Below are 23,629 nucleotides of genomic sequence, written 5' to 3'. Positions count from 1 at the left end.
GGTGCCCCATTCGTGGTTCCAGCGTTCCAGCCATCTTTTTGCACTCTCTTTGTACTGTTGTTCTTGTTTCTGTTCTGTTTCTTCTGTGCGGGTCGACCCACGGGGGTTGGGTTCCTCGGACTGAGCCTTGGTCCCTTCTAAGGTTTCTTCCTCTTAAAGGGAGTTTTTCCTTACCACTGTAGTCACCACAAAATTGGCTTCACTGTGGTGATGCTCATAAGAGGCGTGGACCTGTTTTTCTGTAAAGCTGCTTTGTGACAACCTTGTTGTAAAAAGCGCTATATAAATAAACTTGAATTGAATTGAATTGAATATGAACATTATAGAGCTTTTTAAATGAAACAGTAGAAGCCGTATCGCCCCCTACGCTTCCTGTAGTGTATTACAGTCTGTCAGAGCGACTGTGTGGATCATATGAACATTATAGAGCTTTTTAAATTAAACAGTAGAAGCTGTATCGCCCCCTACGCTTCCTGTATTGTATTACAGTCTGTCAGAGCGACTGTGAGGATCATATGAACATTATAGAGCTTTTTAAATGAAACAGTAGAAGCCGTATCGCCCCCTATGCTTCCTGTAGTGTATTACAGTCTGTCAGAGTGACTGTGTGGATCATATGAACATTATAGAGCTTTTTAAATGAAACAGTAGAAGCCGTATCGCCCCCTACGCTTCCTGTAGTGTATTACAGTCTGTCAGAGCGACTGTGTGGATCATATGAACATTATAGAGCTTTTTAAATGAAGCAGTAGAAGCCGTATCGCCCCCTACGCTTCCTGTAGTGTATTACAGTCTGTCAGAGCGACTGTGTGGATCATATGAACATTATAGAGCTTTTTAAATGAAACAGTAGAAGCCGTATCGCCCCCTACGCTTCCTGTAGTGTATTACAGTCTGTCAGAGCGACCGTGTGGATCATATGAACATTATAGAGCTTTTTAAATGAAGCAGTAGAAGCCGTATCGCCCCCTACGCTTCCTGTAGTGTATTACAGTCTGTCAGAGCGACTGTGTGGATCATATGAACATTATAGAGCTTTTTAAATGAAACAGTAGAAGCCGTATCGCCCCCTACGCTTCCTGTAGTGTATTACAGTCTGTCAGAGTGACTGTGTGGATCATATGAACATTATAGAGCTTTTTAAATGAAACAGTAGGAGTCATATCGCCCCCTACGCTTCCACTATACTTCTATTTCATTTAAAAAGTGCAAGGTCCATTGCTCAGCAGCTGTTAAACAACTCTAAGCATGATACATTAAAACACCTGTTTGACTGGGATCCTCTTACCTTGGGAAATAAAGCCAGCATGTCACTTACAGCCATGTGTATTCTTTCTGCACAGGATACAAAGCTGTGAGAGGAGAGCAGGAAAGAGAAAGAGAGGGAAAGAAAAACAGGGAGATATTAGACCCTGGAAGATGTACTATTCAAACTGAGGGGACCAAGAATCAAAACCAAGCCCACCGCAAAACAGTCGGTTAGTAAGAGTCCCAGAGTATCAGATGCAAAATTCCAGTGAAAGTATATCTTCAGCTTAAATTCAATTTCTCATTCAACGTATACAAGTATAAAAAAAATACACAAGTACTGACATTAGCACAAGAATTTGGACACTTTATTTAAATGAATAGCTTTATGTTGATACAAATGCAAACTGTCTCACCATCTGCATGCGTTTCTTGTGTTTATGAAGTACTTGGTGTCATTCCATCCACATCTTAAAACAGACTATTTGTACCATTGGCTTTGTTTCTCAACCAGAACTTGTTAGAAAAGAGAGGCAAAGCATTCAGAACAAATCACATTTCCATCACAAGGTTAGTTCATTCAGATTTAGTACAGTATAGTAAGAAATATGAGCAAATCAAATAAATTAATATACATATTCCAGACTACAACACTTGCTCATCCGGTAAGAAATGTTCGTTCACACATCCAGTACGTATTTGATCTTACACATCTCCCATAAGCCTCTGTTCCTTCACATATCCAACATATATATATATCTGATGTTTCACACATCCAGCATGAATCTAATCTTTCACATATCCAGCATGTATCTGATCTTTCACATGTCCAGCATGTATCTGATCTTTCACATGTCCAGCATGTATCTGATCTTTTACTTGTCCAGCATGAATCTGATGTTTTACTTGTCCAGCATGAATCTAATCTTTCACATATCCAGCATGTATCTGATCTTTCACATATCCAGCATGTATCTGATCTTTCACATATCCAGCATGTATCTGATCTTTCACATATCCAGCATGTATCTGATCTTTTACTTGTCCAGCATGAATCTAATTTTTCACATATCCAGCATGTATCTGATCTTTCACATATCCAGCATGTATCTGATCTTTTACTTGTCCAGCATGAATCTAATTTTCACATATCCAGCATGTATCCAATCTTTCACATATCCAGCATGTATCTGATCTTTTACTTGTCCAGCATGAATCTCATTTTTCACATATCCAGCATGTATCTGATCTTTCACATATCCAGCATGTATCTGATCTTTTACTTGTCCAGCATGAATCTAATCTTTCACATATCCAGCATGTATCTGATCTTTCATATATCCAGCATGTATCTGATCTTTTACTTGTCCAGCATGAATCTAATTTTTCACATATCCAGCATGTATCTGATCTTTCGTATATCCAGCATGTATCTGATCTTTCACATATCCAGCATGTATCTGATCTTTCACTTGTCCAGCATGTATCTGATCTTTCACATATCCAGCATGTATCTGATCTTTCACATATCCAGCATGTATCTGATCTTTCACTTGTCCAGCATGTATCTGATCTTTCACATATCCAGCATGTATCTGATATTTCACATATCCAGCATGTATCTGATCTTTTACTTGTCCAGCATGAATCTAATCTTTCACATATACAGCATGTATCTGATCTTTCACATATCCAGCATGTATCTGATCTTTCACATGTCCAGCATGTATCTGATCTTTCGTATATACAGCATGTATCTGATCTTTCACATATCCAGCAAGTATCTGATCTTTCACATATCCAGCATGTATCTGATCTTTCACATATCCAGCATGTATCTGATCTTTCACATGTCCAGCATGTATCTGATCTTTCGTATATTCAGCATGTATCTGATCTTTCACATGTCCAGCATGTATCTGATCTTTCACATATCCAGCATGTATCTGATCTTTCACATGTCCAGCATGTATCTGATCTTTCGTATATACAGCATGTATCTGATCTTTCACATATCCAGCAAGTATCTGATCTTTCACATATCCAGCATGTATCTGACCGTTCTCACAACCACTATGTATCTGCTTTTTTCAGTTATCAGCTGAATGATCAGGCAGTAGTTGAAGCACGTCTGTCAATGATCACATGCGAGTAGCTCATCCAGCAGCAGAAGGATGAAGAGGGTTAGTGAGTGAGTGGGCGAGCCAGAACGAGTCAGAGAGAGAGAGAGAGGAAGACACTGTGCCTGGGAGGCAGGTGCACAGGCCAGAGTACCAGGAGGCCGGGTTGCTGGGGCTGATGGGATTGACAAGGTTGTTGGGGGTTTTGGGGTTGCTGGACGTTCCGGAGCCACGGAGACCAAAAGGCTGCATGGGGGAGGGGGGCTTTTCGGCCCAGGGCATGAGGGTACTGAAACAGCCCAGACTGTGCCGGAGCCTCCGCACGCTGTCCCGCGGCTCACACAGCCTGCTGGAGACCCGCAGGGGAGTGAAAATCAAGCAGTGAGAAAAGAAAAGAGACATAAGAAGAGACAAAAACATGAAAGAGACAGGTCAGGATAAAGGGGCCAGATTATTCATTTGTTTTTTTCTCCACAAAGTCCAGTTAAAATGGTTTTATATACTAAAACCAGTCATAATTTCAACATTTTCTTTACAATTAAACAGGCTGTTTTTATTACTGTGTCTTTAAGACTGGTATGTGTTAATAATTGGTTGCCCTGTATTTATTAAAAAAGCAGTCCAGGGCGAAATGTACAACAAAACTGATAAGAAAATAAAGTTCAGCTCGTCCTTTGAGGGTCCTTTGTAAGGCTGTGATGATCCATTTGCTTCCTGACAGCCAGGAATAGCACAATGTTTAATAGTTTTCCAATCCAACTCCACATCACATTAATAGGAATGGGTGGGGCTAAACTGCCATAGGCTGAATGGGTGGGGCTAAACTGCTATAGGCTGAATGGGTGGGGCTAAACTGCCATAGGCTGAATGGGCGAGGCTAAACTGCGGTAGACCAAATGGGCGGGGCTAAACTGCTGTAGACCGTATCATACAATCATACATAAATGTGTCAAAGTTGTTACATCCCAGCCACAATGGATTCAAAACAGGCTGCTTAACAGGGTAGTTTCCATTAATTGACTCTGGAATCCTTTAACAGTGTTTACATACAACATTAAATACGGCACATTTGAATAGGATGAACAAATAACAACAAACAGGTAAACATGGGATGAAAAATATCAGCAGGGAGAAAATACTAATACAGGAATGAAAGACCAAGAGAATAAACACCCAGGAAAGTCCAGAAGATATCCCACCAAAAGCAAACTGACCACTGAGGAGGGGTTAGACAATGACCTTCAGTCACTCAACACCAGCAAGGTGAAATTGCAGGAGAGGTGTTTCTGATAAAGTGGCCGGGGGTCTCACCTGTCCTGCTGGCTGTCCTGGGCAGCTTTCAGGAGCTCCTGGATGTTTTTAGTAATCTGCTCTGTTTTGCGGATCACGTCCTCAGTGGTGGGGAGCGCAAGGCTAGGCTCCGCCTCCAGATCATCTGGCTCCTCCCCCCAGCCAATGACTCGCAGCCTGCTTTTACCATCCAGAGAGAGAAATGAGTAAAGCTGCATTATGAGCAAACTTAGTCATTTGGGAAATATTATGGAAAACCAAGTTTCCCTTTCTTTGTTTTGAAATAAGAGAGTTTGATGTAGCTTGTAAACATTGATAAAACTGCCAAAACTTGCTGCTCACTCTCCAGTCCATAAAGTTTATACATGGAAACTAAGCAGCACTGAATTTACTGTTTTTGTGATGTCACAAAAACTTGCAAATTTACACATATCCTCCCGTCTACTCAACTCAGTAGAGTTAGATACCCGGCTTAGCCCCGACCATTCATGCAGTAGTTATAAGGAGTGTTGTAGCTGGACCGCTTTTTGAACAAGGCAGCCAATCAGAGCAGAGCTCATTTACATATATCAGTATTAAAGGCACAGTCTGTTCAATTCCAAGGGATAAAGAGAGGTTGGGAAATGGTCATGTAAATATGAATTATGACCATTTTGGACAGATAAAACCACACAAATCTATATAAAATGTATATATTTAAGAATAATGTAAGCTCTGGGCCTTTTTAGTAGGGGGAAAACCCTTACCCAGAATCCTCCAGTTCTGAGTCGTGGACTGTGTTGTCATAGTCACCGTCACTGCTCTGCTTATCAGCCTTAGAGACCTAAACACGCAACGAAGCAATATTACAGAATGTAAACCGAATGAACTATACCTTATCTAAAACGTGAAGGGCAACTCCACCCATTTTTCAAAATTTCATCATAACTCAGTGTTTGAGATGTAAACAGAGTCATTCCGAGTGGTTGGGTGTGAAACGGTTGATTGTAGAGACTGATTTCTTTACAGTGGTGGTGACGGGAACCAGGGGTCACCATGACTGCAACACAAATATAGTTTTTATTTACTTTCCAGAACCACCAGTGAACCTACACGAGTCTTCTGAGCTTGTATATGTAAAGTTGATGGTGATGAAAGAGTGATAGGCCCTTTAAATCAGCCAAAAGACAGTGACGTCATGTGTACTCATGACTGAGGAATCTATACTGAAGCTGTTTAGTGTTCATTATGTGTATTTGTACTTGACTCTTTTTTTACAGTGTCTGACTTGACTGCGCTGTGGCTTCCTTAACGTCACTTCTACTGCAGTCATACTGCTCAAGCAACTGGCAGACAAAATCAAATGATGAATATAATCTACTGTATCTGAGTAAATAGGAAAAGCAACCCATTCCTAAACATTTTCAGTTTGATTATTACCAGTGGAAAAAAAAAAAAGAGTAATAATGGGAAGCGTGGGTCAGAGGTGCAAAGCACATCAAGCAGATCAAACAGTATTAAGCATCATCATCAGGACTGAAAGGTGAGCTAATAGCAATGTAATGTAGTGGATAAATAGGCCTTCAAATGTACCTGCCTCAGAGATGTGATTATTAGATCTAGAAGCACATTACACCACCAGAAGTGATTCTTTGAGCTATATATTTTAGTGTTAAATAAAGTCAATTTAAGACTTGGAATGTTAAGTAAAAAAAATTGAACAGGTGATGCAATCATGGTTGGATACACAGGGAGCCTCCAAGAAAGGCCTAGCTATTTATGAGTGAGGATGAGTTGAGCATCACCACTTTACCCAATAATGCACATTAGAACTGCATTAAAACTGGCATCTGTGATGGATATGACCGCACTGGCTCTGGAATACTTTGACAAAAAATACTGTTAACACTGTCCCCACAAATGCAAGACTGCACTACGTGCAGGGGCCTCATCTGAAGCTCATCTGAAATGGACTGATTCCACTGGAAACGTTGTGTTGTGGTCTGACGATTCCACTTTTCAGATTGTGTAGGGAAATAATGGATGTTGTTCTCTGGACCAAAGAAGTAAAGGACCATCCAGATTGTTACCAGTGTAAAGTTGAAAATCTAAAGTCTGTCATGGTATTGATGGTGTAAGTGGGCAACTTGCACATCTGTGAAGGCATCATTAACATTGAAAGACATACACATTTTGGAGCACCATGCTACCTTCTGGATGCCGTCTTTTTCAAGGATGTCCATGCTTATTTCAACAACGACAAGAAACATGGCCACATAATCAGAGAGTGCTGGTGTTAGACTGGCCTGATTCTCCTTTGAAAAACATGCAGCCTATTAAGAAGTGCAAAATGACAATGAAGGCCCCAACTGTTGAGCAGCTAAATTACAGCAAACTTTCACTAAAATCCCACTGGAGGCATTCTCTACAGGAGAATCTGGGTCAACTGAAACTGAAAACTACAATAATGAAGTTAGTTGTGTTATATTATGTATAACTATAATATACTAAACATATAAACTATATTATGTTGTTATATTATGGCCTGTCCCCAGAATCTGCATCTTAACACATTGCGCTGAAGAAAACAGACAGGAAATGCAGCATAAGCACTCAAAACTGTAAACCAAGCCACAAACAGTCTCACACGTTGTGCACTGTAACGTCTTAGTGCAAACATTTTTACCCCCTCACTGTAAGTAGTTACTGTAAGTAGAGGCAAAGTGCAAAACAAAAGGGATAAAACACTAACGACAGTTACCAAACTTACCATTTCTTTTGTATTAATATGCTCATTTGAGTTATTTTTGCTAAAAGAACTGCGCTGTTCTGTTCCTCAACCTAATATTAGCAGCAAAAGCTGGCTGTTGGGCAATGCTACTTCAGTCCATTAGGTGGTGCTGTGCACTTCTCTCTTACTAAACAGTGAAGTCTAGCCATTCACTCACAACAGCACAAACCAGCAGGAGTTAGCAAGCACTAGCTCTTTTCACTGTTAAAAAAAGTAAGTTTTTTACTGAGTTTTTTTTACTGAGTAAAAAAAAAAAGCTACGTCTTAAATTGAATCTAAGTTTTTTCCTACATCAGATGCCTTTTATTTTCTTCAGGGTCAATATTGTTCAGGCTTAAACTGAACATCAAAGAAGACAATAGCAAATATTGATAACTATGGATATGAAATTATATGGGGAAAACATATCACTCTACATTTTTTGGCCATGTCGTCCAGCACCAAAGTCCTTTAAAGCCAAAAGGGTGGCAGATCTTTTTCCATCTCTTCAACCTAAAGCGCCATGAAGCAGAACAGACGTGTAAGTAGTGTTAGCAGCACACTAGCTGACGGTAAGCAGCAAAGCCAGCCACACAGCTACAGAGGGCAGGACAGCTTTAGCCATGTTGATAACGATAATGAGGATGATGAAGGTGGAGATACGTCCCAGGTGACAGCAGCAGCCAGAGGATGGCTGGAGAGCAGAGGAGGAGACAGACGAGAGGAGCGAAGGAGGAAGAGAGGATGACAAGGGTGGGAGCTCCGCCATCTGAGGCCAGTACATGGTCCGGGACGAGGACATGGACAAGGGGAGGGAGGCGGACAAAGAGGGTGCGGTAAATGCACCCTGTCCCAGCTAAAATACAAAACAAATGAATGCAGAGCACAAGACGGATGACATAAGAGGAACGATAGAGTTCTTTTCCTATATATTCAATTTAGACAGAAAGCAACACCAACATCTTCGTGGTTTAGTGTCCTCTGATTGTCATGACAATTGTGTGCAGTTCCACCATGTAAAGATTAATATGACTGTATTGTTAGCTAGGCTAGCACTAATATTACCATTAGCATGGTAGAATAATAGCTGGCAATGAAGGTAGCTAAGCTAGCTAGCTAGCTATAAAACAAAACTGGCACTTATCAAGTATTAGCTAGTTAGCTAACACATACTTAATGAAAACTCGCTATCAGATCTAAGTACAATTTATTGTGGTGGGTGCCGTTTGCTCTGTGTTACAGAAGGGGCTTTAGGGGTGTTGTATTCAAAGCAGCACAGATCACTGAAAAGGACATATGTGGCTTTTCTGCTTTGTGCTGAATAACGAGCATTTTTTGAGCAGAAATTGTGAACCTTACCTGAGTCCCACTTCTGACACCAATACAACATTGTGCAGAAGAGTTGTTAGCTAGATGCTGGCTTATAGCATATAACAGCAATAATAAACAGGTAAACATAGCGAACTCTTTCAGCAGTCTGTCAGCGTAGAAGGACAACTTGTAGCTTTTTTTTTCATCAACAGAATGTCCTACAATAAAATGCTGTGATATTCTCCTCTTTTCATTGAGATCTGCTTTGTTTTTCTGAGACAATCTAAAGAAAGACTTTTTCTTCTGGGTATCCAAGAAAGTAGCTGAAACTTGATCTAAAAGCAACAAATTATTGGAAAAAAGTCAAATTTACACAAAAAATAGCTAAAATCAGCCAAGACTTTCCTCCTTTAGCTATGGGGCTATGTAGCTAACAAGTAAAGGAGGCTAAAAAGGCAAACATTAGGCAGAGATGATCTTTACTGATCAACTAAATTTGTGTCAAAGTCAAGATTGTTGCCAAACAATTCCCTCAAGTGAGTTAAATCAGGAAATGTGTTGCCTAATTTGGAGACACCGGCATTGAAACAGGACAGAATGGAAACATAAAGCACAACGACAGGACAGAGGATGAGCGCTAGACGTACTCACATTTATTAGGAAGGGTTGCAGGGAGGGAAGCTCCTCGAGCTGAGACATCTCTGCTTTGAGAAAAGGCCTCAGACCTAAGCTCGTCTCATACATAGTTATGGGGCGACTTTTCAGGGTGAAGGAGGGCGGCGGTACGGCGTGATTAGGGGTTTCAGGAGCTCTTGGGGTCTGACAAGGAGGCTCAGCTGAAGTCTGGCATCTGAGAGAGCTGTTCTCACTTTGCAGAGAGCGAAGCTGAAGGGGGAGAAAGGTCAGCAAGAGAGAAAGAGAGTCTGAGAGAAAGCAGCAGGAAAACCAAGAGCAGGAGGATGTGGTGAACTGCTTTGAAATTTCAGCTATATCTGAGCTGGTGGGCAGAGGGCAAAGCTGGCAGGAAGTAGCTAGCATTGATGTAGAGCAATGGTCACCAACCCTGGTCCTGGAACTGAACCTTCCAGTGGATTGTAGTTCCAACCCCAATGTACCACACGTGCTTCAGCTAATTAGCATCTAAAGAAGTTCCTGAACGGTTCAAGCGTCAATGTTAGGTAAGGAGATGGACATCAAGTTAGAGATGCAGGAAAGTAAACTGCAGGAAAGTTAATCTCCAAAAAGAGGGTCAGTGACCACTGGTTCATAGCATAACGTTCATGATTCCCATTTAAGATAGAAGCTTTCTCCGGTTTTCCCTTTGCCACTAGCTGGATAACTTGGTTATCCTATAGCAAATAAATAAGGAAAGCAGAAGAAAAGCTAAGCTGTTTGCTAACCTATTTGAACACAGCGGTTAACTAAGTGTTGCAGAGAAAATACACACACTGCCTGTTTCAATACCTAACAACAAGAAAATGAAAGGCCTTCCATGACTGCTCAACACCAAGCTTGTGGTCCAAGTGGTCAAAAATACACGTTTCCCACCAGGAGGCACCACATGAACATCCGTCAAAGTCGATGATGAAGTCGGGTACATCAAAATATTCAGTGGTGCATGAACCAGACAAGTTGTGATGTCAAATAACTACTGATCTACCGCTTCATGGCTGAGCTGGTGTTGCTCCTAGATGTACGCATCTTTATGCATAATCAGTTTATTTTGCTTAATTTAAGATATAGTACTCAAGATGTTAACTCAGAAGTTATGCCACTTTTTTTATAACTTTTATATATATTTTTATATGTAATTTCATTTTTTCATGATGTGTTAAACTATTTTTTACTAAGAACAACATGTGGAATTTGACCGAGGGTGTTCAAACTCTGTATGTGTTAACACATATAAGCTTATACAACCCCAATTCCAATGACGTTGGGACATTGTGTAAAACATAAATAAAAACAGAATACGATGATTTGCAAATCCTTTTCAACTGATATTCAATTGAACACACTGCAAAGACGAGATATTTAATGTTCAAACAGATAAACTTTGTTTTTTGCAAATATTCACTCATTTTGGATTTGATGCCTGCAACACGTTCCAAAGAAGTTGGGACAGGGGCAACAAAAGACTGGGAAAGTTGAGGAATGCTCAAAAACACCTGTTTGGAACATTCCACAGGTGAACAGGTTAATTGGAAACAGGTGAGTGTCATGATTGGGTATAAAGGGAGCATCCCTGAAAGGCTCAGTCGTTCACAAGCAAGGACGGGCGAGGTTCACCACTTTGTGAACAACTGCGTGAGCAAATAGTCCAACAGTTTAAGAACAAAGTTTCTCAACAGGCAACTGCAAGGAATTTAGGGATTTCATCATCTACAGTCCATAATATCATCAAAAGATTCAGAGAATCTGGAGAAATCTCTGCAAGTAAGCGGCAAGGCAGAAAACCAGCACTGAATGCCCGTGACCTTCGATCCCTCAGGCGGCACTGCATTAAAAACCCACATCATTCTGTAACGGATATTCCCACATGGGCTCAGGAACACTTCAGAAAACCACTGTCAGTGAACACAGTTCGTCGCTCCATCTACAAGTGCAAGTTAAAACTCTGCCATGCAAAGCAAAAGCCAGATATCAACACCACCCAGAAACACCGTCGGCTTCTCTGGGCCCGAGCTCATCTGAGATGGACTGACGCAGAGTGGAAAAGTGTCCTGTGGTCTGACGCGTCCACATTTCAAACTGTTTTTGGAAATCATGGACGTCTTGTCCTCCGAGCCACAGAGGAAAAGGACTGTCTGGATTGTTATCAGCGCAAAATCCAAAAGCCAGCATCTCTGATGGTGTGGGGATGTGTTAGTGCCCATGGCAGGGGTAACTGGCACATCTGTGAAGGCACCATTAATGCTGGAAGGTACATACAGGTTTTGGAGCAACATCTGCTGCCATCCAAGCAGCGTCTTTTTCAGGGACGTCCTGCTTATTTCAGCAAGACGATGCCAAGCCACATTCTGCACGTGTTACAACAGCGTGGCTTCGTAGTAAAAGACTGCGGGTACTAGACTGGCCTGCCTGCAGTCCAGACCGGTCTCCCATTGAAAATGTGTGGCGCATTATGAAGCTCAAAACACGACAGCGGAGACTCCGGACTGCTGAGCAACTGAAGTTGTACATCAAGCAAGAATGGGAAAGAATTCCACCTACAAAGCTTCAACAATTAGTGTCCCCAGTTCCCAAACGCTTATTGAGTGTTGTTAAAAGGAAAGGTGATGTAACACAGTGGGAAACACGCCCCTGTCCCAACTTCTTTGGAACGTGTTGCAGGCATCAAATTAAAATTGAGTGAATATTTGCAAAAAACAATAAAGTTTATCCGTTTGAACATTAAATATCTCGTCTTTGTAGTGTATTCAATTGAATATAGGTTGAAAAGGATTTGCAGATCATCGTATTCTGTTTTTATTTATGTTTTACACAACGTCCCAACTTCACTGGAATTGGGGTTGTAGCCAGCCATTGCATTCAGCCCAATACCCCCCAAACCCCCGCCCAAACTCCCATAAAGAGAATCACTCAACATCTGCATCACAATCTGCATTTAAAAAGCCCTTTATAGTGTACAGTGATACATTTCTACCATGCAAAGGTCTAAAGATCCTCTTGCAGTAGCATATGTAATAGTACAGTATGCTTTTTTTTCATACAAAAAGCAAAATGAGAACAACACTTAACAGAAGTCATGCTGTAAAAGAACAGAGACACAATGCATTTGCAAAATAGCTTTGAAATGAGTGGAAACACATGCACTGTAATGTACATTATGCAGTGACAGCAGTCACGTCTGTTGTGATTAAACATGCGCTCTAGTTATTAGCAAATCAATTCAACTAAAAGAGTTAACAGAATTTGAACAGAATAAATTAAAACAAGGCAAGCTGGTTATGACAAAACAACTTCTACTGACATGCAAATTCAACAGCGTCCCAGTAAATATGAGACCACAGCACCAGTCAAGTGTGCACACGTATGAATGGATGAACATCTGTATCCGAAATGTTAAAATCTGATGCTCATCTCTTTAGAAAATTGGTCAAAAAGTGAGTTTTGTACCACTTAATGTAGCCGGTGGTGCTTTACTGTAGGGCAGTGTTCATAAGGCTACATAAGCCCTGCATAACAGCAGACATAAGCCCTGCATAAACGTTTATAAAGACGCATAAATGCTTACCAAACAGGCCATTAAAGCTAGACTTATATTTCAAAATATACATGTAAGTAGCCAATACTGGACACATATACATAGTACGTGATTTAATTGTTGAATACATAGTACAGTTATTAATGTTACTATGTGACCTGTTTTAAAATATGAAATTATTTAAATATCAATAAACAATATTTTATCTATTTCATGTTTACTGCGGTTACTGCGTCACTTACAATGTGCACATCAGTTGAATTCTGTAGCTACTATATTCATTTTCAGGCATGAGGAAAAAATAAAGATGCATAAAAACTTTATTATTATTATTATATAACATGAAGACTGCATATATGAGTAACACATGCCATCCATTTATGAACGTTGGGCCTCATTCACCAATATCTCTGTTTTTTCTTAAATGTGTTCCTAAGAAAAAGTCTACGTCAGATTCATGACGTGTTTTTAAACCGGAAAAAGTGGGTTTTAAGAACAAATTTCGATATGTATGTAAATGTTTATAAATGCTTATACCAATAGGCATCATCTGTCATAAAGACTACTTTAGCTAACTGATCAAAACTGGCAAATGTAAACTTTACAGCGAATTACACCTATTGTAATAAGCATTTATAAACATCTATGTAGGGTTATGACAGGGTTTATGACAAGCTTATGTAGGTGTCATAAAGCCTTATGACCTGTGCCCTACAGTAAAGTGTTACTGAAATTTCTTCTTAAGAAGGGTTGAAGAATGAAGCCCAGTGTTTTCTGTCATATCATATGTGCTTGTACGTTGTTATAGGTCTTAAAACATGTCCTATTTTTGAAAATGGCCCATATGTGACAAATTTAAACACAATCCATATTTGTTAATATATCATCGATATATATATCAAAAACCAATTTTTGTCAATTTTTATTTTTCTACATCCTTTCAACAAATCAGCTGTTCTTTGCGTCGTGTTAAAATTTCACGGTGAACGGACCGATAGAAATGCTCTAAATTCACTTGGAATAAAATCTCTTTACATTCATTTGCATTGAAAGGTAAGAGAGTTTTCGCCTTCTCCTTTAAAGTTACTATTTTGGAGATCCCCGTTTTTTGTCACATATTTGAAAATGTCACATATTTGAAAGCCATACGTTGCCATACATTGGAATTCATGATTTCTTGAGGGATATGGAGCCTGTAGCCTTACGAATGCTCCCCTTCTGTGATCAAAATTAGTTGGACTCCGGGTTATATATGTATATATGTGTATATAATGAATAACATCAAATTTGTAGACCAATCAGAACAAGTTCTGGGGTATTTTAAGTCTCTACGAGAAACATCGAAGACATTAGCACCGTGCAGTTAAGATGTAAACAGTCACTCAGAGGGGTTGGAGTAATGCTAGTCAGAAATTTTCACAGTGGTGGTGATAGGAACCAGACGTCCACCTCTAAAAGCCCCCCTCACAGAAATGTATATGTTACATGAAATGGATATGAATTCACTGCCTGATGACTGAGACGCTGTTTTATCTACAGTTTTGAGAAAGTTTTGGACTAAAACGGGCTTTTAACACCGTCATGGTGGAGGGATACATGCTTGATGTTGTGAGGCAAAATAATCCCCAAAGAAAACGACTTATTTTTTCAGATTTTCCTACTTTACTATCATCATCACTCCATATAAAACTCTTAAAACCTGTAGGTTCTCTGGTGGTTCTGGATAGTAAAGAAAATGTCTATATCTGTGTTGTAGTCGTGATGACCCCTGGTTCCCATCACCACCACTGTAAAGACATCTGGATCTCTACAATTAACCATTTCACACCAAACCGCTCGGAATTCTGAATTAATTTGGGAAATTGGTGGATTATGTCTCCACTGTCATCCTAGAATGTGGAAAATGTTTGACTGGTGCTGTGGACCGAACTGCATTCAGCTGACACTGATCACTGTGATTGGATGGTGGGAAGAGGTGATGGTGGTGGCAGCAGGAGATCGCGTGTGAAGCGACGGCAGGGTCCCGAAATCATTTCCAGCATGCTACTGCATGCATTAGTCATTTGTCCGATGCCTCTGTTTCAGCCAAAAGCGACTGCCATCAGCCACCTGCTGGAGCGCAGAGTGTAAAGGCGCTGTGCCAGTTGCCGACAGCTGGGTTCGAACCCCAGGATTCCTTCTCTGCCGCCTTACAGATGAATCTCCTGTACCTTTTTCTGCAGGAGCCGCAGCTCCTCGCTCAGCGTGACGTTGGCCTTCACCAGCTGCTGGATTTTGGCCTCGGAGGCCGTCAGAGCGTTCTTCACCTCCAAAAACTCCTGCACAGTCACTGGACCGTCCGACACGTCAGAGTCCAGACTCTGAGGACAGAAGGTGAAAGCGGAGATTGAGAGCAGTGTTACTGTTAATGACTGTTAATGTTTAAAGGCTTCTGTGTCTAAATCTTAGCTCAGTGACCATAACGGTGGGTACAGGTTTTGTCCAGCAGATGGCGCCTGGAATTATTTTTCTGCACAGTTTGCAGTAATTTTAAAAGAAGAACTCCACCACTTTTTAAACATTTCCTCATAATTCAGTGTTTGAGATGTAAACAGAGTCATTCAGAGCGGTTTGATGTGAAATGACTGATTGCAGAGACTCAGATGTCTTTACAGTGGTGGTGATGGGAACCAGGGGTCACCATGACTACAAGACAAATATAGACATTTTATTTACCATCCAGAACCACCAGTGAACCAACACATGTCTTCTGAGCTTTATATGGGTTGATGATGATGGTAAAATAGTGTTAAATCTGACAAAAAAAAGTTTTCTTTGGGAGCTGTTTTGCCTCACAACACCCCAGAGGTCCCTTTCATAAAATGACTATAGTTAAAAGAAATACGTTTTTGGCCAAAATCTTCTCAAAACTATCATAAAACAGTGTCTCAGTCATCAGGCAGTGAATTCGTAACCATGTCATGTAATAACTTTCAGGGGGGAGCTTTTAGAGGTGGACGTCTGGTTCCTATCACCACCACTGTGAGGGGGAAATTGTTCACATCAATGTTCAAATTATACAAAAAATATGAAAAGAAACCAGAATTCTCCTTCATTAGGGTGGGAACTGCTGCAATACAAGAGCCACGATACAAATTTCTGATGATATTTAAAGGTTATTTAGAAAGTTGTGGCTTAAAAACTAATAACGTTCCTTTTTTTTGGTGTAATGAGTTTTATTCTTAAGTAAACAAATTCTATAAACTACTAAAATATAAATTCAAATAATACCTGTCTTAATTAATATTGACAGTTGTTCAGTCATGTATTGATCAGCTGAAAAACACGGATGATAAACTACCAAGTATAAAAGCAGATCACACTGAATGTCTTTGAATCTGTACAGAAAAACCTATTTGTTCACTTTGAGCCTGCAAGGTTACTTCCACTACTTCTAGGTTCTTCTCTTATTCTGTGTAAGTTTATCTTGCTGAATAATCTCACTTCACTGGCGCACGGTTTGCTTCCGTCGGCGATAATGTCTTAATCTTCTGCTTCTCATATTACATGGTTTTGCACCATTGAAAGACCCTGTAGCCCTATTGGAGCTGGATTAGTATTAACATGCCAGGGAGGCAAATTGAGTGATCACCGACAAAATCTATGTTTATAATCCAGTACGAATCGATCTGCAGTTTTCACAAGTCCGCTTATCAATTATTCCAGAGTGAATTACCTTCTATAATTCTCTGAACTCAGAGCTCCCACAGTAATAGTAGTCCTGTTTAAGGGTCATCCCTAGCTCCAATAGGGCTAAGGACACGGATGCATGCCTCTTTATGGGGCCTAATTCTCCCTGAATCCCAGCAGCCTCTGCGCTCACCTTAGCTCGGCCCATTTTCAGAGAATGAGCTTCGATGTCCGTGTCCTCGTCTGAAGCCACGCTGTCGTAGTCGTGTTGATCGGCATCTTGGCTTTCGCTTGCGTGCCGACTGCTCGAGCGCTTTAGGGTCAGCTCGTCTGGGGAGAGAACATCACCCTTTGTTCAATGTTATATGTACACATTTTCACAGTTATGCCAAATATCGATCAGAAAAGACAAACCTGGTGTCTGAAGTTTACTTCTTTAATTTGAAATTACAGCTCCAGAGCTAAGGTGGCTAACAGGGATGTACGCAGGTAATCGAGTATTTCATTTGAGGTGCCAGCATGAAATCCTGACATCGCTATCTGGGTATTTGTTATGTTTCATCACAAGAACACAGAGAAAATGTAGACTAAAATAAACGCTGCTTTTAAGTACATTATATTGCCAAAAGTATTAGGACACCTACATATTACAACTACGCAAGCTTTTATGAACCTCATTCTAAACCCACAGGCATTAATAATGGAGTTGGTCTCCCTTTGCAGCTACAACAGCTTCCGCTCGTCTGGGAAGCTTTCTACGAGATTTTGGAGGTTCTGCCCATTTATCCAGAAAAGCTTTTGTGAGGTCACCTGTTAGAAACGGGTGTGCTTGAAGCATTTGACACAACAATTAGGATACTTCTCTCTACATAGTGTATGAGACACTTTGCTATTATGTTGTTAAGGACGTGACTAAGGCAGGCTTTACATGGTGAAGCTTTCATGCAATTAGTTGCACATTGCGAGTTTCCTGCAACTTGACTGGGCAACTTGTGAGTAACACAAAACCCTACACGCAACACATTCAGTTAATCCGCTAGCTAAACAAACAACGTTATTTTTCCCCAGCTATCTTTCTTTCCTATATCGATATAGCTTTCTTTTATCTATCTGTCCATATTTGGCCTGAGCTTTGTGCATGTTAAGCCTTTAAAAAAGTGAATGTGTATGTAGCCATTATGGTTGCACTTGATGAACTTGCTCACCCATGTCTGTGAATTCAATGAGGAGCGCAAGTTTCATCTGTAATCATTTTCATTTCAACTTTGAAAGGATCCCAAATCGACCTGAGCTCTGTGTAACATTAGGGAGCATTAAGAGTGGAGAAAGTGAATCTGGCTACACAGGTCATGGAAACAGCTGGATGCCTTTACCTTTAGGAATCGTGGCTGAGCTCCCCTGCTGACGGCGCATCGCATCACTCAGTATGTCGATGATCAGAGTTGCAAACTCGTGAGCGTTGAATCGGGCAAGTTTTTGTCTTCCCTGGAAAAGAGATACTTATTCATGAATGTAATCATAAGATGCACAAGTATGTTTTGGTGTGGATGCAGAAAACAACACTAATTAATATATAGCTGGTCTTTGTAGTTCTACAGTTACAGACTGTAGTCCATCTGTTTCTCTGATACTCTGTTACCCTGTTCTTCAGTGGTCAGGACCCCCATGGACCCTCACAGAGCAGGTACTATTTGGGTGGTGGATCATTCTCAGCAGTGACTCTGACATGGTGGTGGTGTGTTAGTGTGTGTTGCGCTGGTCAGAGTGGATCAGACGCAGCAGTGCTGCTGGAGTTTTTAAACACCTCAGTGTCACTGCTGGACTGAGAATAGCCCACCAACCAAAAATATCTAGCCAACAGCGTCCTGTGACCACTGATGAAGGACTAGAGGACGACCAACACAAACTGTGCAGCAGCAGATGAGCTGTCGTCTCTGACTTTACATCTACAAGGTGGACAGATGAGGTATGAGTGTCTAATAGAGTGGACAGTGAGTGGACACAGTGTTTAAAACTCCTGCAGCACTGCTGCGTCTGATCCACTCAATGTTACTGCAGTGCTGAGAATGATCCACCACCCAAAAAGTACCTGCTCTGTGAGGGTCCGTGGAGGTCCTGACCACTGAAGAACAGGGTAACAGAGTATCAGAGAAACAGATGGACTACAGTCTGTAACTGTAGATCTACAGAGTCCAGCTATACAGTAAGTGGAGCTGATAAGATGGACAGTGAGTGCAGAGTAGACAGCAACACCGGCCAGCAGAGAGGGCAGTGAAAACAAATCCACCCCACACTTCTTGTTCAGTTTCACAGCACAGCAGCTCACTTCTGCTTTTCAGATTCTTATCTAGGGTGTGGTGAGGGGCGCCGCTGCGAAAACTGTGTCGACCTCTTCTTTAATCTCAGTAAACTCAAACAGACCTGATTTAGGTCTGGATGGGATGTGGGAACAGGGTGAAAACGACCTGTGTGTAAACCTCCATTTACCAGAAAGCTAAACTTTATACGTAGGAGTTATACTTGTGCACTTGACTTGTGTACTTGATGACGAAGTCTACAGGAAATAAACTGGAACAGTACAGAACAGTTTCCAATACTTTTAATACGGTTGAAAAGGGGCTTCGTAGGCCGCTAAGCCCCTCCACCTGCTCTACTCTGATAACTTAGTTTTGATCATTATCGGCGTTTTCCCAAAGAGATTGTCAATGAAAGGTCATCTACACTGGACACAACACCACCACCACGTCAGTGTTACTGCTGAGAATGACCTACCACACAAATAATACCTGCTCTGTGGGGGTCCTGACCATTGAAGGACAGACCTGTTTACAAAAATGGACAGTGCAAACAGTAGGAGCGTCTCAAAGCCGGAATTTTGTCTGTTCATTTGCATATGCTAATTGGTGTACATGCACTTCCATTACATTAGCCATTAGCAACCCATAAAATTTAACGGTAGAATGCGCAATTTTGGACAGTAATTTTGTTGTGGTCTGATTTGATTTTCTGCTTTTTAAGACTTGCTAGCCTTAGAAAGTAAACAGACTCAAATAAAGTACAAGTAAATCGCTGCTGTGTGAAGAAAAACTTGCATCTCCATTTTTGTCGTTTTTCAGTTTTTGACGTAATTTGAAAATGTCTGTTTCTCTTTACATTGCGTGTACATTTTGTGAAGAACGGACCAAAAGAAAACGACATTGGAAAAAATTCTTGCATAAAAAGTAACGTAGGTTTTTTCCTTCTCCTGTATAGTTACCATTCTGGAGATACAAGGTTTTGTTCCGATAACAGCGAAATGCATGTATGAACTAAATAACAACACAGACATAAGACTGCCAAGGGTTGCTAGGCGGCCGCTTATGTATCCAAGGTGTTTGCTGGGCTGTTTTTACATGGCTACTAAAGTATTTCTTATGCTTGCTGCTGTGGTGTTCCAGGTGGTTGCTAGGGTACATCTGAGTGTCATCTATTGTGACATCATCAGAACATTCCACCATTCATTACTACAAGAAAGCTTGTTTTTGATCGATTGCTGTATAAAAAAAAATGCAAATTTAATCAAATGAACAAGTTAACATATGCTCTACAGAGAACACATTTAATGCACAATTACTATTTATTTGCTGAATCCCACAAAATTGTGCCAAAATCTTGCTGCTGATTATTATGCTAGACATGTTCTACACGTGTTTCAGAGAATTTACACAATTTAGATGCTGTAACTATAAGGTTCTCAAGGTTGTAGCTCTAAACTAAAGAACACCAACCATGTCTTGGCTGATTGACTATGTTTGCAGAAAAGGGAAGAAAAGCTGTTTATTATCACTTTAAATGAGCTGATGCTCTTGGTTTTCACAGGTCAGATCAGCTGTTTAAGCCGTACTGCAATCTCTGATGCACTCTGCACAAGCGTGATCTTCTGCTCTGAAGCTGCTGCACAGATACCACGTCGGTTCTGAAGGGGAAGAATCACGCTTCCTGTTCGCACGCCTCAGTGGTTTTTTATCTCAGTGGTGTTGTTGAGACTCGCCTGGTTTCGTGTAGAGGAGTATTCTGGGTTTACAGGAAGGAAAGGCACGAGCACGGCTTCAGTCATCAAGGTGCTGTGGCTCTGAGTGGTCAACCAAACTGAGTATGTCACAAACGAAACAATGAGAAAAAGAGAGAAGTGTTTACAATAGTGTGGGACGGCTGGATGTACAGTAGCCTCGATAAACTACTAAATAAACTTCCGTTGGTTCAGGCAAGCTTGCCTGAGCACCAATTTCTATCACTTTATTCAGTGTCAATTTCTACAGATAAAACCAGGAAAGGGGTTAATAGATAATCTCACCTCTCTAGATCTCTCACAACATGCTCTAGCACATTTTTCCTTCTCGTACTACATATAGCTGCTGGACATGAATGACCTAAATACTTACTAAAGCGGCAAACATATATCTACCTTACATTCCTGTCTACTTTACATTCCTGCACTTTCTTAAGAAACTTCACTTAATTAAATCTACTTTTTGTCTCGCATCAAACTTACTAAGTGACCTCAGTTTAAAAACAGCAAATTCACTAACTTGCACAAAATGAAATATGTAGCCTGCAGGCTACTGAAAAGAGGCTACTTTGGAAAAGCTAACACGCGGATGCTTGGGGGCTACTGAACATATCAGCACACGTTACACCCTGAAAAATGAAAACCTACCAGCATCTGTTTCTCTTCTGTCCACCTCATCATACACATCCATCGCCAGCTCCTCAAACAGGTGGTTACTGAGCTACAAGCAAAAATCACAAAACACACAAAAGCATGGAATAAAATGTTCTTCTGATTTACAGGTAGATGATGACTGGGGCCTAAAAACACTTCAGCTGTATGACTTTTGCTTTACATAACTGCAGTTACTCCAAGCTGTACAGCAGGACTGTTGATTCTCTAGTGATTATGACTTTTAATAATAATGATTCTAATAATAATAATAATGATAATAAATAGAAGGAGAACATTTGTGAACAAACTTTAATTTGGCTTGACATTAAGAACAAGAACTATTCCTGAAGAAAATGCAGTGATCGCACAGCTTGAGTTTCCCGGTACTGCTAAAGTGTTGCTAGATCTTTGCTGTGGTGTTCCAGGTGATTGCCAGAGGTTTGCTGGGCAGTTGCTGTAGTAAAGTTAAGGGTATCGCTTATTGGTTTCTGTTGCTTTTTTGAGTGTTAGGTATTGCAGAAAGGTTGCTGGTAGGTGATTTCTATGGTATCTTGTAAGCAGTTGATATGGTATTTCAGGTGGTTGCTAGGACTGTGGCTATAAATTTGCTACTTATATAAGGTGTTCGCTGGGATATTTATCTGGTTGAAATTTACCTGTATAAAGTATGTTGATGAGTTTGTTGCAATTATGGAGGTTTATGGCCATATAAAGCTGGGATAAAGGAAATCTAGGCTAAAGCAGGTTCCACATAAACTCTGGACAGTAATTATGTTGTGGTCTGATTTGGTTTTTTGGTTTTCCTTTTTATCTGCTTTTTACGAATCAGATAATGTAAAAATGTGTGTATGAACTAATTAGCACCACAGAAATATGATTGCTAAGTGGCTGCTAAAGTGCTTTTACATGGTTACTATTGTATTTCTTATGTTTGCTGCTGTAGTGTTCCAGGTGGTTGCTAGGGCAAGTCTATTGTGACACCATTGTGGCAGATAAATAAAAAAAAAAACGCATATTTAATCGTGTCGTTTGGTTATAGGCTCTATGACTGCAAAGTCTGGTGGTTCTAGTTTTAGAGTAGTAGCACTGACAAATGTCAGTTTGGAATAACAACAAGAAGGAAGCCAACTTAATTATGATATTTGCTCCATGTATATAGTGTCTTTCTTACATCAAAGGTCTCTTTACAATTGCAACAAAGGAAAAAACATGAGTTTTCATCTAGAAATGATTCTGCAGTTACTATGATGCTGTCATTATGACTCAAAGACTCACCGACTGTAGTTTTCTTTTTGCGGCCTTGGCCACCTCTGTTAAATCTTGGCTGCTGCAAGAGTTACAAAAAAAAAATTTAATTTAACTTTTTTTTTTTTTTAAATAAACACCCCTGACGCCCAGTTTACAGCAGAAAGAAAGCCGACTTCCTCAGCATGTACCACAGAAACAAGGTGAAAAGGAAATGTGTCATGTTAACCACTTGTGACAAATACTTACACATTTCTTTCATCAGAGAAAGCAATAAAGGTAAAGAGAAGCTTAGTCAGACAGGATGTGACACAGAACAGAAACACACTATTCCTCAATTATGAGTTTGAAAACATAAGCTACAAAAACAGTCTAAACATCAGTACCTGTCGGCCAGCTGCGGGATAATGAAGTGTTGTCCATTCTTATGATCTGAATGTTAAAAATACGTAAACAGAGTGTGTTACATGCATGCCCATATTTAAGACCTTTTCGAACCAGTAAGTGAATAATTTCGGTACAATAATATATAATTAATCTTAAAATGTATTATTCATTAAGTACTATGAAATATTAAGTAATTGCTATAAATTATTTGGCAATTACAGTGATTTCTTCACTAATTACAATGAATGATTCAGTAACTTCTATGTGTTATTTAATATCTATTAATGAATCAACCTGTAATTTTATATTCAGTAATTACTATAAATGATTCAGTAATTATTATGAAGTACTCAACTACTATGGATTATTTAGTATCTACTTTAATTTATTAAGTAATTACTATAAATGATTCAGTAATTATTATTAGGTATTCTACTACTATGAATTACATAGTATCTACTTTAAGTTATTCAATAATTACTATAAATGATTAAGTTATTACAATGAAGTGTTCAACTACTATGCATTATAAACACATACAGTTGGATGGAGCTGAATATAGCAACAGCTCACCTGGCTTACGGCCACACAGGTAAAAGGCCAGTCGGTCGGTCAGTTCATACTGAATTTCCACCAGACGATCTGCCAGGTCCAGGTGGCCGGCCTGTCTGGGGAAAAAACATGCCACAGTTTTTGCTCAC

The 23,629-nt window shown here is 40.2% G+C and overlaps 1 protein-coding gene across 9 annotated transcripts in view; it reads right to left on the bottom strand.

The window, feature by feature from the left end:
• Nucleotides 1-23,629, bottom strand: part of git2a (G protein-coupled receptor kinase interacting ArfGAP 2a) — a 42,969-nt gene that overhangs the window by 2,067 nt on the left and 17,273 nt on the right. Inside the window, exons 7-21 of one of the 9 annotated variants that reach the window (XM_017709297.2) lie at nucleotides 23,502-23,596; nucleotides 22,928-22,973; nucleotides 22,791-22,796; nucleotides 22,572-22,623; nucleotides 21,291-21,363; nucleotides 20,625-20,722; nucleotides 17,968-18,079; nucleotides 16,788-16,924; nucleotides 15,136-15,285; nucleotides 9,370-9,603; nucleotides 8,075-8,263; nucleotides 5,405-5,481; nucleotides 4,680-4,838; nucleotides 3,523-3,717; nucleotides 1,289-1,352 (exon numbers count right to left, since the gene is read on the bottom strand). In XM_017709297.2, the coding sequence (XP_017564786.1) occupies nucleotides 1,289-1,352; nucleotides 3,523-3,717; nucleotides 4,680-4,838; nucleotides 5,405-5,481; nucleotides 8,075-8,263; nucleotides 9,370-9,603; nucleotides 15,136-15,285; nucleotides 16,788-16,924; nucleotides 17,968-18,079; nucleotides 20,625-20,722; nucleotides 21,291-21,363; nucleotides 22,572-22,623; nucleotides 22,791-22,796; nucleotides 22,928-22,973; nucleotides 23,502-23,596 (1,687 nt within the window). Of the gene's footprint in view, nucleotides 1-1,288; nucleotides 1,353-3,493; nucleotides 3,718-4,679; nucleotides 4,839-5,404; nucleotides 5,482-8,074; nucleotides 8,264-9,369; nucleotides 9,604-15,135; nucleotides 15,286-16,787; nucleotides 16,925-17,967; nucleotides 18,080-20,624; nucleotides 20,723-21,290; nucleotides 21,364-22,571; nucleotides 22,624-22,790; nucleotides 22,797-22,927; nucleotides 22,974-23,501; nucleotides 23,597-23,629 lie in introns of all 9 variants that reach the window. The other 8 variants (XM_017709300.2, XM_017709299.2, XM_017709302.2 and 5 more) reach the window with 8 other exon arrangements.

This window comes from Pygocentrus nattereri, chromosome 20 (genome assembly GCF_015220715.1).
Source record: "Pygocentrus nattereri isolate fPygNat1 chromosome 20, fPygNat1.pri, whole genome shotgun sequence".
Taxonomy (NCBI): Eukaryota; Metazoa; Chordata; class Actinopteri; order Characiformes; family Serrasalmidae; genus Pygocentrus; species Pygocentrus nattereri.
The sequence above is the reverse complement of the archived record's forward strand: the minus strand, read 5'-3'. Positions and strand labels throughout refer to the sequence as shown.